The following is a 17,131-nucleotide window of genomic DNA, read 5'->3' on the forward strand; positions in this document are numbered from 1 at the left end:
AGATTTGTGTAGATACGACGTATAGTTGTCCCATATACATGTCTCTAGTTCACTAACTGCATAGAGATCTAACAGTCGACCCCATGAAAATTTAAGGATTAGTTGCTAGTGGTAGTGCTTAGAGGCTATTTGATGGTTTCAGACTCAGCCTCAGTCCCGAGAGAAAGAGAATCGCCTTCACTGATGGTCAAAGAACGTGATGAAAGCTCCAGCACGTTTTCTCAATGAGCCCAGTCCAGTCGATGTTCGAATCTCTCCAATCACAGTGGGGCTCAGACGTATTTGCCGCATCACTGCTTGTTCTTCAACACCTCGAGTTAAAGTCAGTCTGAGCGCGTTAAGCCCCTAATGTCCGGGTAAATCTATGCAGACTTCTGTTCGATCCTCGCTCATGTTCGCCCTCTCATCGCGCTTAACCTTCTCCACGAACGCGCTTTCACAGATCAAAACGCAGCTTACGGCTCCGAACGCCTATAATGCCGATCTGAAATAGCATTGACTCCGCTGAACGCACGGAGCGGCTCTAATCGGCTTTAAGTGCGTCGTGTTTTGGCGACTGACTGAGCTGAATTTCGAACAACTTGGTGCGATTTTCTGGCTCGAAGCTTCTTTCTTTTGCCCCGTTAATGCAGCTCCTGCTTTCCAAACGGAGCTAGTTAAATATGCATTGGCCACTTGTGCCTGAGGTTCCCTCATTCTGACGCACAATGGAAATATCTCAGTCAATTTGGACGCGTTTTATTAGAGCCGGTTACAGTACAGAGTTACTTGACATAGTTTGAATTCAGATGAGGACATTTTATATTATTTTTTTATTAAGGTTTTAAGAATTGTGTGTAAATCTTTTTTCATTTCATTTATCTTCTTGCCGTTGTCCTAATAATAATAATAACGTACAGGGACACACATTTCATTGAGAAAAAGTAAAACATTTGATCAAGTGGTAATGTTTGTAGCCCTAATAACAGGAAAGGGCATTTATTTCACGCCATATCAGTAAAAAATCTGAATTCTTTTTTCCAAGATAAATTCCCATCAGTATTGTCAAACATGGACGTCTAAATTGGGGACACATATAAAAGTCACAGTCAGTAGACTATCATTAGCAACCTCCCTCTCTCTTGGTACATCTGCAATGTTTGCCTTTTTCTGTGAACGGCATTGGTGGTTTCTGTTCCACATTGTTTTACTGGATACTTTTGTACATATTTGCCGTGTTATACTGCAAAGAGTTCATAATGGTCCTGAAGAAGCAGCTTTTTAAAAGTAAACAGCAGCTTATCAGTTAAACTTTGAGACCTACAAATGTGTTCTTCTGAGACACTGAAGAGGCACCAAGAGCCCCCACACGTCACAAGAGGAGCTACAGGAAACAACAAAGGCACAGAAAGAACACCAAGCTCTGAAACAGGGACAAACCCAGCAGGCGCTGCACCGTTTCAGAGAATCAGAGGAGACTGAAGGGAGACAGGTTTCCTCCGGGTGCTACGGTTTCCCCAACCTCCAATAACAAGCTGGTCAGGTCGACTCACAGTGGTGGCTCAGTCACAGCGGCTCAGGACAAACACCTGAACACTATGTCGTTGTACACCTGTACAATGACAAATAACGTGTTTACGTTCTTTTTAGTTTTATATAGTAGAGGTGAAAGCTGAGATAGAAATCATTACTTAAGGCAGGGGACCCCAAAAATTGATACGTAAAACACTTGGGACCCCCATGACATGATGTGATTCCCTCTTATGCTACTTTAGGGCAGAAAAAAAACCTGTTTAAAATCAAGTTAAATGTTTTTTGACTGATACTTGTTATTTCACAAATTATATGCTGTTTTTCAATCAAAAATAAACTACATTTTTTTTTGTATATTTCTCTTTATATTTCATCTTGAAATCACCTGGGGCCCCCACCAAAGGCCCCAGGTGACGCAGAGAGGAGAGCGGGTCGTCTTGTGATTGGAAGGTCGTCAGTTCGGATCCCTCAGTTGCACATTGTTGTTGTGTCCTTGGGCAAGACACATCACCCTCCTTGCCTCCACTGACTGCGTACACTGGTGACTGAATGGGTGACTGGTTCCTTGATGTAAAGCGCTTTGAGTGCCTAAAGCAGCTATATAAACGGTCTCCCATCCAAGCACCAGCCCGGCCCGTCCCTGCTGGATCTGACGGGATCGGGCAGAGCAAAGGCGGAGTGGCCACAGATGATGATTATATATTGGACATGTCATGCCTCTATACCAGGGGTCGGCAAGTTTGTGTCGTGGAGGGCCGATTTTCATCATCGCTAAAACACCAAGGGCCGAACCTGACCATTGTAGCTAAGAACCATTTTCTGCAAATGCCAATGTTGGTGGTTCTAAAGTGGTCCGGCTCTGAGACCCACCATTACCTTAATGACAAGCTGCGACCCAAATAAAGCTATAATTTGTCATATATCGTATAAAATATTGTATTTGTTGTAAAATATTGTAAAAATGTTTTTATTAAACAAGCGTAAATTTGCTATCAAGACTGAAATTATGATCAAAACAACCCAATAATATTAATTTTAACAGAATCCAGTGTGTTTCCGTGTAGTTCCAGATGGAAAATATTTCAAAAAAAGTTCCCTATAGGCGTGCAATCCACTTTTGAGTCCCGACCCACCAGTTGAGAATCACTTTTTTACATCATATGTGACCAAGTGGAATGTTTGAAACTAAATACACTATAAAAAGACACAATTTCTCCCATTTTAGAGTACAGGTTATTGATCCCTTATTTGCATAATAGTATTTCTCAAAATCATATTGGGGGCCAGAGGTTCTCTGCTGGAGGGCCGGATTTGGCCCTCGGGCCTGATGTTGCCTACCCCTGCTCTATACTTTAATACAGGGACTGGCTTCTCCGTTCATCAGTGTAAAGCTGTTGGCTTACAGCACTTCTGTGACTTTTATGATTAGTTCCATTGGATTGCCATGGCAACGTCCAATGTCTGGATTTATTATAGATCTGTGTTTTCGCCGAGGCTCTCAGCGATGTTGTCATGTCACGTGAGTGCAACCTATTCGGGTCAATCAGTTGGTGGCTTGATGCAGTCGATGATATTCAATCTTAGCAGTGGAGAAAGACTGTATAGAAGAGAATCTGACTTTACTGCCCGAGTTTAAGCTTTAAACTGGTCACATTCGGTCTTTGATGTTTAGTGAGAGTCCATGAATAACGTCTTTCTTTTGTTCACTGTTATTGTATTCTCTTGTGTCATCGATAACAGAATGAGATCGAGACCCTGAAGGCGGAGAACGACCGCCTGAAGTCGAGCGGGAACGCCACCCCCACGGCCACCCCAGTGAAAGCAGCGCGGCCGCCCTCGGAAACCTCCAGCACCTCCTCCACCTCCTCACGCCACAGTCTGGGGCTGTCCCTCAACAACCTCAACATCACCGACACCATCATGTCAGGTCAGTCCACCTGTCCGAGGAAGAGGGAGGGAGACAGAAACACTGCCGCGGACAGTCCAGATTTTCTTATCCCGAAGCTTGTCCATGATTGTTTTAGAATGAGCATGAACGCTTTATCGAACGCCAGCCCTGAACAAACAAACTGCACAGATGCTGCTTCCTGTCAACAACACACAGCCCAGTCAGGCAGAAAACTAGGCTTAAACTAAACTAAACCGGACACAACATATGCTACTAACACTAATGACAACACAGCCTTTCCCTACAATGATCAATGAGGACAGAATCAGCAATTTCCTTTATCTCAATTTGTTTTAAAAGTAAACAAGGTTTGTGAGGTAGGAGTCAGTTCTTGGGGCGACTTTACACTGGAAGATGAGAGATGTTGCAAACTTTAATTTCCTCAGCAGTATGTTTTATCACGATGCAAAATATGATTGAGAAATGCGAAGAAGAACGGAATGGCGCCAACGTATTTAAAGATAAAATGTATCGAAATCAGTCAAGATCAGGTTAGTCCAAACAACGGTCTTTCCAGTGGCGACCGATGGACGTGAGAGTTAGCCTCAAGAAGAGAGGCTTTCGAAATGTGGACGTGGAGGAGGCTTCTACATATTCCATGGACAGCGAAGAAAACAAACCAATTGGTCCTGAAAGAAATCCGGAATGAACATAATAGAGAGGAGCAGACTGTCTTTCTTTGGACATGTGATCAGAGCTTAGATAGCTTAGAGAAAGACCTCATATAAGGGTCCATGGAGGGAAAGAGCGGCATAGGAAGACCTAAAACGAGATGGCAGGACAATGTGCTGGACAAACTGGGAATGACTCTGAAGAAGGCAAGACGAGACGGAGATGCCTAGTGGCTTTGGTCACCAGGGGTCGGAGTCAACCTGATGGACCTGCCCTTAACTCAAGCAGCACCGAGGAGCCTCCTTGAGATGGTTTTATGTGGACTCCGGGAGGACGAGTGACCAGAGGAGCAGGTCTTCCTGAGTGTGTGGCTCTGTGCTCTCACATCGTAAACTCCCCTCATGCTCTGCGTCCTAGGGTCGCATCTATCTCAAACTCTATTACACCGTTAATGTTAAAGCTGAGCTGATTATCAGGTGGATGCCCACGACCTGAGAGAAGAGCAACACACTCATGACTTAAAGGGATGTTTCAGGATTTTGAACATAGGGCCTCATTTCCTAGTTATCCAGAGTGTTGTTGATTGTGTGAAATATATATATTTTTTTTAATTCATGCAGTCCTTATATTTGAAGAGTTTTGTGGTGCTAGGCTAGTGCATGTCTATGGTAACTAGTAGCCTGCATTAAAGTCAGTCTGACCCAAGCACAGAGCACCTGAGGCAAATCACTTATAACACCAGACAAACCATATAAATGTCTGTGTCGACTTAATCATTTTTCAAAAATAACTTACATTTGAGCAGCATCAGCTTCCTGGTTGTAGCTACGCAGCGGCGGAGTGATCTGCTCGGTTACCGGATCTACAGTAGTTTGTTTACCTGCGGCCGCATCACTACACATGGAATTCACAAAGGAGCTTTTGGCAACGTTTGGAGGACGAGCCCATGATTTTGAAGAGGTTTTTAATGCAGGCTACTAGTTACCATAGACATGCACTAGCCTAGCACTAGCCTAGCACCACGAAACTCTTTAAATATAAGGACTGCATGAATTAAAAAAAGAAATATCTCCAGAAATCAACAACACTCTGAATAACTAGGAAATTAGGCCCTATGTCAAAAATCCTGAAATCCCTTTAAGTGATCTTTTTACCACTGTTTCCTTGACCGGTCTTTGTCTTTCGCTGCTGGAGGACTCGGTCTGTTCTTGTGCTTTAGGTTCAGCCGCGCTCACGTCGCTGCATCCACACATGATGATAAACTCTGATTTCTGTTCAGAGCCAGAGGAGCAGTGTCTGACTTTATAACATCAGTCTAACTTCAGCTCGTTGATCAAATATAGTGAACGACTGTAATAACGACCCTGGAGTCAGGCTCAGTCAGACTCCTGCTAAACGCCGAACATCCAAGGAAGGTCAGAGGAGAACCAGTGCTCCTTTGATTTCGTGCAGCATATTTAACACTAACTAGTTTCCATTTACTTCCTTTAAGTAAAAACTAGACCTGTCCACAAAAAAATCATGCAATCAATCAAGTCGAAATTCGGGCTCAATCCTCCATTTCATCACGATTCGATGAAGCCATAGCTGCCGTTGATAATCACACATTTTACTCCTGTCTTTTGACTTTCCTCCTCATTCTTCCCAGTGGCCCTTTCATTATATCAGAATTGTGTGCAGAAATCTCCCGGCGTTCCTCTCTCCCCCCGACTGAATTCAAAGTCATTATCACTTGAAAGCGGCGCGATCGTCCCGCTCCTGCGCCGGCGTGTTTGTGTGTTTGAGAGCGAGAGCGGGACGAGACGCGCCGAGGCCCTCGAGCGACTGTCGAGGTGGATTAAAGCGGCCGTGTGTTTTTAAACAGATGCTTTTCTGTTAGATGACAGCTTCGAGGGAAACCTGCGCAAAGAGGGGCGGAGCGTGAGGATCGTGGTGTCCATCTGCAGCGCGCCCAAGACCACCAAGGTAGGACCCGAGTGTTTTAGCGCCTTAGATTACAGTGGGGTTAATATAGGTGTAACAAGGGTGAACAACATGGAGGTTTATGTGTAGTAAAGGTGTGCACTTTACAGCCCGCTCTCATTTGTATCACATGACAGCAGGGCATTAAAAAGTACTGAAAGTCATTAAATTGTGCCAAAATCAAGGCCTTAAATGTCATCAAGCATAAAGCTAGATTCAAACATGGCATTAAACCTACAATTCTCACAACGTACAATACTCACAATTTTTCTTTCTGCGTCTGTGCTGTTAAATTTCACTATATTAACCTCTTAACGAGTGCATTTTCTCCAATTCAGTTTGATCTAAATCTAAAAGCTTAAAGCAGTACTAAGTAACTTGTTTACCTTAATAAATCCTTTCCGTAGTCCCTCTGGGGGTAATACAAGTGTTAATGGGATGATTGGGGGTCTTTCATCAGAAGCTAACAGGCTAAAGGGCAAAGCTAACTGTGGGCTAGCACCACTTAAACAGTATTTACAACCAAGTTTGAGTGAAATAAAATTATCTCCATTGTGTAATTGGATGTACAATAACAAAAAAAGTACTGCTTTAAAGCCTATACATGCTTTTCAGTCATGTGACTTTTGCTCTTATGGCGGCCATTTTCATTACCAAAGTAGAATTATGCAGTACTACAACATGTAACAATATCTCTACTTCATGAAAATGAAGTAGTGAACTGATTGACAGTGACATTTTTATTTACTCATAGTCATTGCTCATGAAGAAAACAGTTAAAACACGGCCCCAGAGACGCACGTTTATCTGAAGAAATCAGTGAGTCAGTGTTTAAGCTGCTCAACATGTTAGCATGCTACCAGTTAACATTTAGCTTCAACAGCTCAGCTCTGACCTCTCCAAGAGAAAGCCCTGAACCACAAACATCTGGCCTTGGATACAACATGTGACAGAGGTCAGAGGTCAGAGCTGTTACTGTAGTATTTCCTCAGTGTCATAGATGAGACGCACATGTGTTTATCGTGTTGAAGCCATTGACAGTTGATTGACAGTTGCTAACCAGTAGCATGCTAACATCTTGAGCAGCTTAAACACTGACTCAGACTGAGACTCTGTTGACATGACAAACTGTAAAAATCACAGAGAAAGGTTTTCTGTTTTCTCTTTGATGTGTTCATTTAGTCTTCAGAGTGAAGCAGATCTTTAGTAAATCCTGCTGTAGCTCCACAGACAGAGCTGCTACTTCTGTGCCACATTTACTGATTACATCACATAAACGTGCGTCTCTGGGGCCGTGTTTTTACTGTTTTCTTCTTGAGCAATGATTACAAGTTCATAAAAATGCCACTGTCAATCAGTTGTCTTTCTTTTATATCCTGAGTAGAGATATTGTTACATGTTGTAGTACTGCATAATTCTACTTCGGTATTCAAAATGGCTGCAGGAGCTATGTGTGATGTAAAAAATGTCACCACTCTGTCAGAGGTTAAAAAGCCGGTATAAACACTGCATTAGGTACGGTGTATTTGTATTAGTCATGTGCTCATTTCCTCCAATTTATGAAACTATGACTTTGCCAAAACTGAAACTACACTTTTGTTACACCTTGTATACAGTTGATGTACTTTGGGGACCTTTATTAAACCTTGGAATCTAATTTTGTCAATAAGCTCACTGTATAAAATATGGTTACAGGGCAAGCTCTGTCAGGAGCACCTTATCGGATCGATCGGGGTGAGCGGCAAAACCAAGTGGGACGTCCTGGATGGAGTCATCAGGCGCCTCTTCAAGGTGAAAACTTCGTATAAAATCATCAGATCTGTGTCGTCTTTGGCGTCTTGTCTGATCTCCGTCTCTCACAGGAGTACGTGCTGAGAGTCGACCCCAGCAGCAGCCTGGGCCTCAGCTCGGACAGCATCGTGTGCTATCGAATGGGGGACGTGGTTCGATCCCACTGTTCTGAGGTCCCGGAGCTGCTGCCCTGTGGATACCTGGTGGGAGACAGCAACGTCATCCAGATCAACCTCAAAGGTACGACACGTGAGAACGCCAAAGAGCATGTGGTCTTCAATTACGTAGCAGGATCTCTAAGCCTTGAAGCGGTCAGAAATGTGGGTATGCGAAGTGTATTATACAACAATTTAATTGTTCAGTAAAGCTACAAACAAGATTTTAAAGTGACTTGAAGGACCCACCGGTTACTTCTACCTGTATGAGTCTCTCGCCCACTGTCCTGAAGTTCTAAGATCTGGACATTAGTTCCACAGTCTTCAGCCCTGTCTGCAGAGGGACTCCCATCAGCCCTGGGTCTATCTACAGCCTGTCTGTCATTTGGTGTGGATCTCTCCTTCTTGTGGTTCCTGTTTTGTTCCAATGAGGTTTTTTTTATTTTTCCTGGTCATGAAGGAGGGTCTAATGCTGGTGTGCACTGCTCCCATCTCCACTGTACGATGGTTCAAAGAGAAAATCGTAGCCATGACCAAAGTTTTGGTTGTGTCCCTTGTCCTTAGAGTCTAAGGACAAGGGACGCTCCGACGACAGTGAGGAAAAACTCAAAAAACCCACTCGGGAGAAGAAAGAAACCTTGGGGAGAATACCAGAAGGAGAGACCCACTCTCATGGACGGACAGTCTACAGAGACCCAGCACCAATGGGTGTCCCACAGAAGACGGGCCAAGATCACAGAACAACGTTCAGTCCTTGTTAGAGCTTCCAATCCATGTAGGCAGGGGCTCCTGGCCGTCAGGACTGAAGACCGCGACAATGACTCACCATCTGAAACGGGCAGGTGGGACAGGACAGTGAATAGTGATGTATAGACTTCAGGTAAAAGAAATATTGTATCATGATAAAGTCTGCAGTAAGAAGAACTCGAGGATACGCTCAGTGGGCCGTACTTCCCACAGCAGAGTTTCTCCTGGGGCAGCTTTACTTCAGGCTGTGGGTTAGAGCTTTACCAAACTGACCTGATCAGAAGCTAATTTGAAGCTAGTTCGAAGGTACCCTTTGAGCCTCGTCTTAAATGTAGAGACTGTGTCTGCTTCTTTAACGTGAGCTGGGAGTTTATCCAGAGCTCGATGGCTAAAGGCTCTACTTTCACAGTGATTTTGGAGACATTAGCAGCCCTGAGTTTTGAGAGCGTTGGGCTCTGATATGGAACGATGGCGTCTTGGAGATAGATCAGAGCCAAACCCTTTATAGCCTTAAATATGAAGAGCAGGATTTTAGATTTGATTCTAGACTCAACAGGAAGTGACGTGTTCTCTCAGTCCATGTGTGACCTCAGTATTGATGTTCATAATGTTCATTCTAATCTGACGGATTCTCTTCCTCGCAGGTGTGAAGGAGAACAGCCTGGACAGCCTGGTTTTCGACACTCTGATCCCGAAGCCCATTCTCCAGCGTTACCTGAACCTCCTGATGGAGCACAGGCGGATCATTCTGTCGGGACCCAGCGGCACTGGGAAGTCCTTCCTCGCCGCCAAGTTAGCGGAGTACATCATCTCGCAGCTCGGGCAGGAGGTCAACGAGCGCAACGTGGCCCGCTTCAACGTGGACCACAACTCCAGCAAGGTACGACAGGCCCACACGGTCAAATATATCTCCAACGAAAAGTATCTGCTGTAGAAAATACTCAAAGTACAAATCAGTCTAAATAAGCAATGTTCATGTTTTTGAAGCCGCAGAGTCATTATTCACTAACTTTGTGGCTTTTCAAACCATGAACTCTTCGCCGTAATCACCTCCTGTACAGCAACACAACGGGGACAAACTGTCTTCCTTTGTCATAAATCTGCAGTATTGACATTACATCTGCACAGCGCCACCTACTGTTCTGGAGTATTCTTTTGATTTGGACGAAATATGTAGTCAACGTTACTTTCATTTTATACTTTTGAAGGTTTTTAATTGAATAGCTGAGAGAGTTTTAACCTCTGCAAACATATTTTTGATCGCCACTCAAAATGCCACAGCTAGCATTAACATGCTAAAGCTAGCAGCAGTATGCTAATGCTAACGTCAATTAACCAAGGCTGGGATAGAAGCTGTGATTGGATCATCTAAAGTTGCCTAATGAAATAAAATCGGCCAAGTGTTACTCGCAGTAATATTTAATTCCTAGCCGGATTTTTTTAGTTTTGAACTGCAAAATATATTTCTTTTTTTTTCACTTATAAATAGCTTATTCAAAAACTAGAGCTTAAAGGGATATTTCAGGATTTTGGACATAGGGCCTCATTTCCTAGTTTTCCAGAGTGTTGCTGATTTCTGGAGATATTTTTTTTGTAATTCATGCAGTCCTTATATTTGAAGATTTTCATGGTGCTAGGCTATTGCAAGGCTAGTGCATGTCTATGGTATCAGCTAGCCTGCATTAAAAACAGTGTGACCCGCTCCACAGTGCACCTGAGGCAAATCACTTATAACACCAGACTAACCATATAAATGTCTGTGTCCATAGAATCATGTTTGGAATATAACTGACCTGCATCACATGATTGATCGCATTTTGAGGGACTATTTTCTAGCAGATCACTCCGCCGCTGCGTAGCTTATTTTAAATACAACTTGGTTAAAATTAATAATAATAATAATGCATAGGTTTTATATAGAGCTTTTCTGAACAGTCAAAGACGCTTTACATTGCATTATTCATTCACTCCATCCATGGTGGTAAGCTACTATTGTAGCCACAGCTGCCCTGGGGTAGACTGACGGAAGCGAGGCAACTAGTCTGCGCCATCGGCCCCTCCGACCACCAACAACCACTCACTCACTACATTCGCTAGGCTTCCTGGTGTTACTAAACGGTCTCCCATCCAAGTACCGACCAGGCCCTTCCCTGCTTAGCTTCCAAGGTCTGACGGGATTGGGCAGAGCAAAGGCGGTATGACCACAATTATTATTGTATAATATATATTTTTATATTATATAATATATATATATTATATATTATTATTTATTATTATTAAAATGATTCTATGGACACAGACATTTACATGGTTAGTCTGGTGTTATAAGTGATTTGCCTCAGGTGCTCTGTGGAGCGGGTCAGACTGTTTTTAATGCAGGCTAGCTGATACCATAGACATGCACTAGCCTTGCATTAGCCTAGCACCACGAAACTCTTCAAACATAAGAACTGCATGAATTACAAAAAAAATATCTCCAGAAATCAGCAACACTCTGGATAACTAGGAAATGAGGCTCTATGTCCAAAATCCTGAAATATCCCTTTAACCAAAATCCCCTGTGAAAATATATTTCACAAACAAAATAAAACCACACATTTAAACCTTGCTCTATTATCTTTCTCTTCTTTCTTCTTACATCTCTAAATTCTATTCACCTGCAGCGTCTCACCTAAATGTAGTCAGGCATGTTTGCACTGGATCAATCAGATTTATTTGCACAAACAGAACTTTATTTCACTTTCCTCTGAGGAGAATTATTTTAAAGTCAATATTTTGGCTGTTCTTTCCATCTCAGTAAAGTATTATATCTATTTTCACTTTGAACACTTCCAAACACAGTAGTGCTAACATAGACCCTCCTCAGCCTGTACCACAGAACTGAATTAGACGTTGTTTAATACATGATTGATTTATTATCACACTCAGAAGAGAATGCTTATCTCAGACACCTTCATTCCCCGTTTTGTGTTTTGTCACTCTGTGCAATGTGCCGCATAAAACATTCAAAGATGAGTCACCGAGTCTGAGCCCTGCAACACTTCGGCTTTTGATCATTTTGAATAAATAGGCTTCCAGTGTGATGCAACAAAAGAGCGTCTCTGATCCTAATCAAAGGCACAACTTTTAAACGCAAGTCTCACATTCAGAGCCACGTTTTATCTCCGCATTTGCCTCTATTACAAAATGTATGGCAGTATTAGTCTAGTATTCCTTATTATCCGCCCGGGGGATTGGGTTTCCGCAATAGATCGGCAAATTATTGTTATTGCAATATTAAGTGACGCAATATTCACATCACAAGAAGCCAAAATGGGTTATGAATTTATGCACAATTTATCCCCAAGTGATCTGTTCCTGGACACAGGGCCGGTTTTAAATAAAATGGGCCCTGGGGCTAAAGTTTTTTCAGGGCCCCCATATACTGTATGTCTGTCGGATTTCTCTCTCTCTCGACAATGAAAGGATAAATTAATGATTTTTCATTTTTAAATTTAACTTCTTAATCGTAGTACTACAAATTTGTGAGAAAAAAAAGCAACAGTTAAACATAATGACCTTAATTTGAGCTCTATGGCCCTCGCAGACGAACTGTTGCTACTGCCAGACTGGTGGGGGGACAAATGTAAAAGGGGAATCTGGGGGTTTATTTTAATTGTGCAATTTCATATTCACATATTTTTTCCCAGTGTCAACTCAATGAAAATGGCTCAGATCTTGTTTACACCTAGTTTAGTGCTGGTTTAGTCTCAGGTTCATAGTCATCTGATGAAGTCTGGAAAGAGAGAGGGAACTCTCTAACCCTTTCTCCTCATGCCCAGGGGCCCTTCAACCTGCCGGGCCCCTGGGTTTAGCCCCTGTAAGCCCCTGCATAAATCCGGCCTTGCCTGGACAATAAGATCAGTGCAGCACTTCCTGTCTTTGTAAAAGACATTGAGTTACTGATGGACAGTCACTGCTGTGTGTTAGAAACATCATGGTCGCTGTGAATCCTGCGTGACATTTGTGCCGTATTATGATTTGTTGATGCTGTGTTTGGTCAACCCAAATAGCAGAGGTGGGAGTAAGTCAGCCGGGGCCCCACCCTGGAGCCAGACCTGGGGTTGGGGCCCGAACGCAAGCGTCTGGCATAGCCCGAAGGGACGACGTAGGCCCGCCCTCCTGTGGACCCACCACCCGCAGAGGGATCCGTAGGGGTCGGGTGCGGAGAGGACTGGGTGGCAGTCAGAGGCAGGTGCCTCGACGACCTGGTCCGCATGCGCAGCTTCTGGCGTTCGGGACATGGAACATGCGGCTGCTCGTAGTTGTGGCCGTAAGGTCTCTGGTGCCTGTCGTGGCGGCAATCCCCGAACCCGGTGGTGGCGCCCGGAAGTATGGGATGCCGTCAAGCTGAAGAAGGAGTCCTACCTGGCCTTGTTGGCTTGTGGGACTCCGGAGGCAGTTGAGAGGTACCGGCAGGCCAAGCGTGCTGCGGCTCGTGCGGTCGCAGAGGCTAAAACTCGGGTCTGGGAGGAGTTCGGGGAGGCCATGGAGGAAGACTATCGGTCGGCCTCGAGGAGATTCTGGCAAACCGTCCAGCGCCTCAGGAGGGGGAAGCAGTGCTTCACCAGCACTGTTTACAGTGTGGGTGGGGAGCTGCTGACCTCGACTGGGGATGTCGTCGGGCGGTGGTCACCGGGGCTGAAGTCACCGAGGTGGTGAGAAAGCTCCTCGGTGGCTCCGGGGGTAGATGAGATTCGTCCTGAGTACCTTAAGTCTCTGGATGTTGTAGGACTGTCTTGGCTGACACGTCTCTGCAACATCGCGTGGCGGTCGGGGACAGTGCCCCTGGATTGGCAGACCGGGGTGGTGGTCCCTCTCTTTAAGAAGGGGGACCGGAGGATGTGTTCCAATTACAGAGGGATCACCCTCCTCAGCCTCCCCGGTAAGGTCTACTCCGGGGTGCTGGAGAGGAGGATCCGGCCGATAGTCGAACCTCGGATCCAGGAGGAACAATGCGGTTTTCGTCCTGGTCGTGGCACACTGGACCAGCTCTATACCCTTCATCGGGTGCTCGAGGGTTCGTGGGAGTTCGCCCAACCAGTCCACATGTGTTTTGTGGATCTGGAGAAAGTGTTCAACCGTGTCCCTCGTGGTGCCCTGTGGGGGGTGCTCCGGGAGTATGGGTTAGTCTGGTGTTATAAGTGATTTGCCTCAGGTGCACTGTGGAGCGGGTCAGACTGTTTTTAATGCAGGCTAGCTGATACCATAGACATGCTCTAGCCTTGCACTAGCCTAGCACCACGAAACTCTTCAAACATAAGAACTGAATGAATTACAAAAAAAATATCTCCAGAAATCAGCAACACTCTGGATAACTAGGAAATGAGGCCCTATGTCAAAAATCCTGAAATATCCCTTTAAGCTCGTGCATGACGGCACTTCGGACCCGAAGTAACACCTTTCTGAGTGACAGTGCAGGATTCTAGAGGCAGTTGTGGTGAACAGTTCTGAGCTCATTCTACACATTAGGACATGACTGGAACATGTAGGGGGAGGAAAATACATAATTTGTATAGTCCCTTTAAAATATGAAAATGTATAGAAACAAAGGGAAATCAGAGAGAAACAATAGGTAGAATAAACAACAGATAAAAGACAAATACGTCACATTTGTCAGTGCTTTTGGTTTCCTCTGATGAAAGAATGACTAACCTGGTTTGAGATCCGCTTCAGTGTTTGTGTGTTTGTCCTCGGCATGGCTGACTGCAGAAGCCTTTGTGATTGAAAATGGTCTAAATCTAACCCCCCCTCGTTCCTTCTCCCCCCCCCCAGGAGCTGCGTCAGTACCTGTCCAGCCTGGCAGAGCAGTGTAAAGAGGAGACGGCCCCACACCTCCCCCTGGTGGTCATCCTGGATAACCTGCACCACATCGGCTCCCTCAGCGACATCTTCAACGGGTTCCTCAACTGCAAATACCACAAGTGGTCAGTGACTTTCCATTGATGATGTTATTTATTCATCAGCCTGCAGAAGCCTACGTTTTTTAGCCTCTGTACCAGATGTTCCACAAATGCCTGAACACACACAATATACCAAGAAATGCAAAATGGATTTCACTTTAAAAGGCCCATTATGGAACTTTTCATGCACAAACAAACGTGATATTTGTGTGAATTTGACCTGTGACCCAGCGGCTTAAGATAACATAACCCTTTATTTAAAAATAGTTATTTCTGTTTTAGATATAAAGTGTTTTAGTTTTATCGTCTTCATGCCTCTGCTGTGATTGACAACCGTCTCCATGGAGACTCAAGGGAAAGGGGCGGAGTTAAATGGTCCGCTCAGAGCAGAGTGAGAAAAAGGCACAGGAGCAGACTGGAGGAAAGTGGGAAAGAAAACTCGTAAAACACAACACCCGGCCTTTGTGAAGCAGCAGATCGTCAGGAAGTTTCTGCTTCTCCTCTGGTGTCATTTCACTACAGAGCGACTGACACTGATAAATGGCCGCAAGTCAGGGGGACATGGAGCGGCGGACTCGATTTTACTCGAAGTTTGAAGTTAAGGAGAGACACGGCAGGTGAAAGTATTGATGTTTCACGCAGTGGTCGAAGTGGATATTTTTAGCTAGTTTCCTCCGTAGTATCTTATTTTTCATATCATAGTATAAATATTTCAAAACTTACCCCGTACAATGCTTATTTTATCATGTTTTGTCCCGCTTCACAAAGCCGACTTTCCCTCACGTAATCATTCACAATTTTGGCCATTTTTATGCACAAAAGCCTGATTTTTATACAAAAACATAAAATGACAGAAAACTTGCAATACATTTTTTTCATGTCTATATCAGTAATGCTCAGCAAAAGTTTCATAATGATATCTCTAAATGTATTTATTTTTCCCATTCACCTGCCGTTTCTCGCCTCAACAGTGAGTTTTGACAGAGACACTTTTATGTGCACGTCTCTTGTCTCGACCAAATAAACTCTTATCGTTATTTCACTGGCCCTAAACCCAGTTCTCGGTTTGTGTTTTCCTCCTCAGTCCGTACGTCATTGGCACCATGAACCAGGGCGTGTCTTCATCTCCGAACCTCGAGCTCCACCACAACTTCAGGTACGTGACAAACATATATTATAACATATATAACTCTGTAAAAGTGTAAAACATGTCCTTATAGGTCTTCTAGATTTACTTAGATCCGTAACGTCGCACATTCTTCCACAGAGGGGCTGTAATTACTGCTGCCGTGTAATTATTCTTGTTCAGAGCAAATTAATTGACTCTAATGCGTCTTCACTCTGGAGGATCACTTGACAGATTTTAATTGCTGAGGATTTGGCAAATGTGCGATCGCTTACAAACACTGTCTGTGAACACGAGCGACGCTATAGGCTTATTTGTTTTAATTTGCTTTGAAAGGGCAGTGCGTCGTCTGATTAAAGGTGGTTATGTTTCTTCGATCCGATCCAGCTTTTATCACGAGTTTGAGAATCTTTCAAAAGTGTCTTTCTGCGAGTTTTGTGGAATCAAAAAAGTCTTGTCTTACAATGTATTAGGCTTATGAAGGTACTTTTTTCAGTAATCAAGGAATATAGCATATTACTTACGCAAAATATATGGGTGACTTTTACCTGAGATAATAAACCTAATAAAAAGAACTTCATCAAAATCTATCAAAACATGACAAGTGTGAGTCGTGTTCTTTTATATTGTCATTGTCATTGTCATGTCTAAAAAAAAAAAAATAAAAGCATCATGAGGGGACCAGATAAAAATGCTCCAAAATTACTGAAAAATGAGGAATTTGGGAACAAAAAAAGTCCTAAAAAATAATATAATGAACATGCAAGCTTGGTTTTTGGTCCATCCAGTCCTGGGATTTAATGTAGGGGAGAGGGTGAGACGGGTGGAGCACATGTCCTTAATAGAGGGGAGAGGGTGAGACGGGTGGAGTACATGTCCTTAATAGAGGGGAGAGGGTGAGACAGGTGGAGCACATGTCCTTAATAGAGGGGAGAGGGTGAGACAGGTGGAGCACATGTCCTTAATAGAGGGGAGAGGGTGAGACAGGTGGAGCACATGTCCTTAATAGAGGGGAGAGGGTGAGACAGGTGGAGCACATGTCCTTAATAGAGGGGAGAGGGTGAGACAGGTGGAGCACATGTCCTTAATAGAGGGGAGAGGGTGAGACAGGTGGAGCACATGTCCTTAATAGAGGGGAGAGGGTGAGACAGGTGGAGCACATGTCCTTAATAGAGGGGAGAGGGTGAGACAGGTGGAGTACATGTCCTTAATAGAGGGGAGAGGGTGAGACGGGTGGAGCACATGTCCTTAATAGAGGGGAGAGGGTGAGACGGGTGGAGTACATGTCCTTAATGGAGGGGAGAGGGTGAGACAGGTGGAGCACATGTCCTTAATA

General features: G+C 44.2%; 1 protein-coding gene across 10 annotated transcripts in view; it reads left to right on the forward strand.

Moving 5' to 3' along the window:
- The window catches only part of nav3 (neuron navigator 3), a 541,592-nt gene that overhangs the window by 511,082 nt on the left and 13,379 nt on the right, over positions 1-17,131 (forward strand). For 9 of the 10 annotated variants that reach the window (XM_079582525.1, XM_079582518.1, XM_079582523.1 and 6 more), the window contains 7 exons: positions 3,253-3,439; positions 5,937-6,037; positions 7,730-7,825; positions 7,897-8,065; positions 9,372-9,607; positions 14,542-14,693; positions 15,754-15,825. In XM_079582525.1, the coding sequence (XP_079438651.1) occupies positions 3,253-3,439; positions 5,937-6,037; positions 7,730-7,825; positions 7,897-8,065; positions 9,372-9,607; positions 14,542-14,693; positions 15,754-15,825 (1,013 nt within the window). The remainder of the gene's footprint in view (positions 1-3,252; positions 3,440-5,936; positions 6,038-7,729; positions 7,826-7,896; positions 8,066-9,371; positions 9,608-14,541; positions 14,694-15,753; positions 15,826-17,131) is intronic. The other variant, XM_079582521.1, reaches the window with a different exon arrangement.

Source organism: Gobius niger (assembly GCF_951799975.1).
Source record: "Gobius niger genome assembly, chromosome: 2".
NCBI classification, from domain to species: Eukaryota; Metazoa; Chordata; class Actinopteri; order Gobiiformes; family Gobiidae; genus Gobius; species Gobius niger.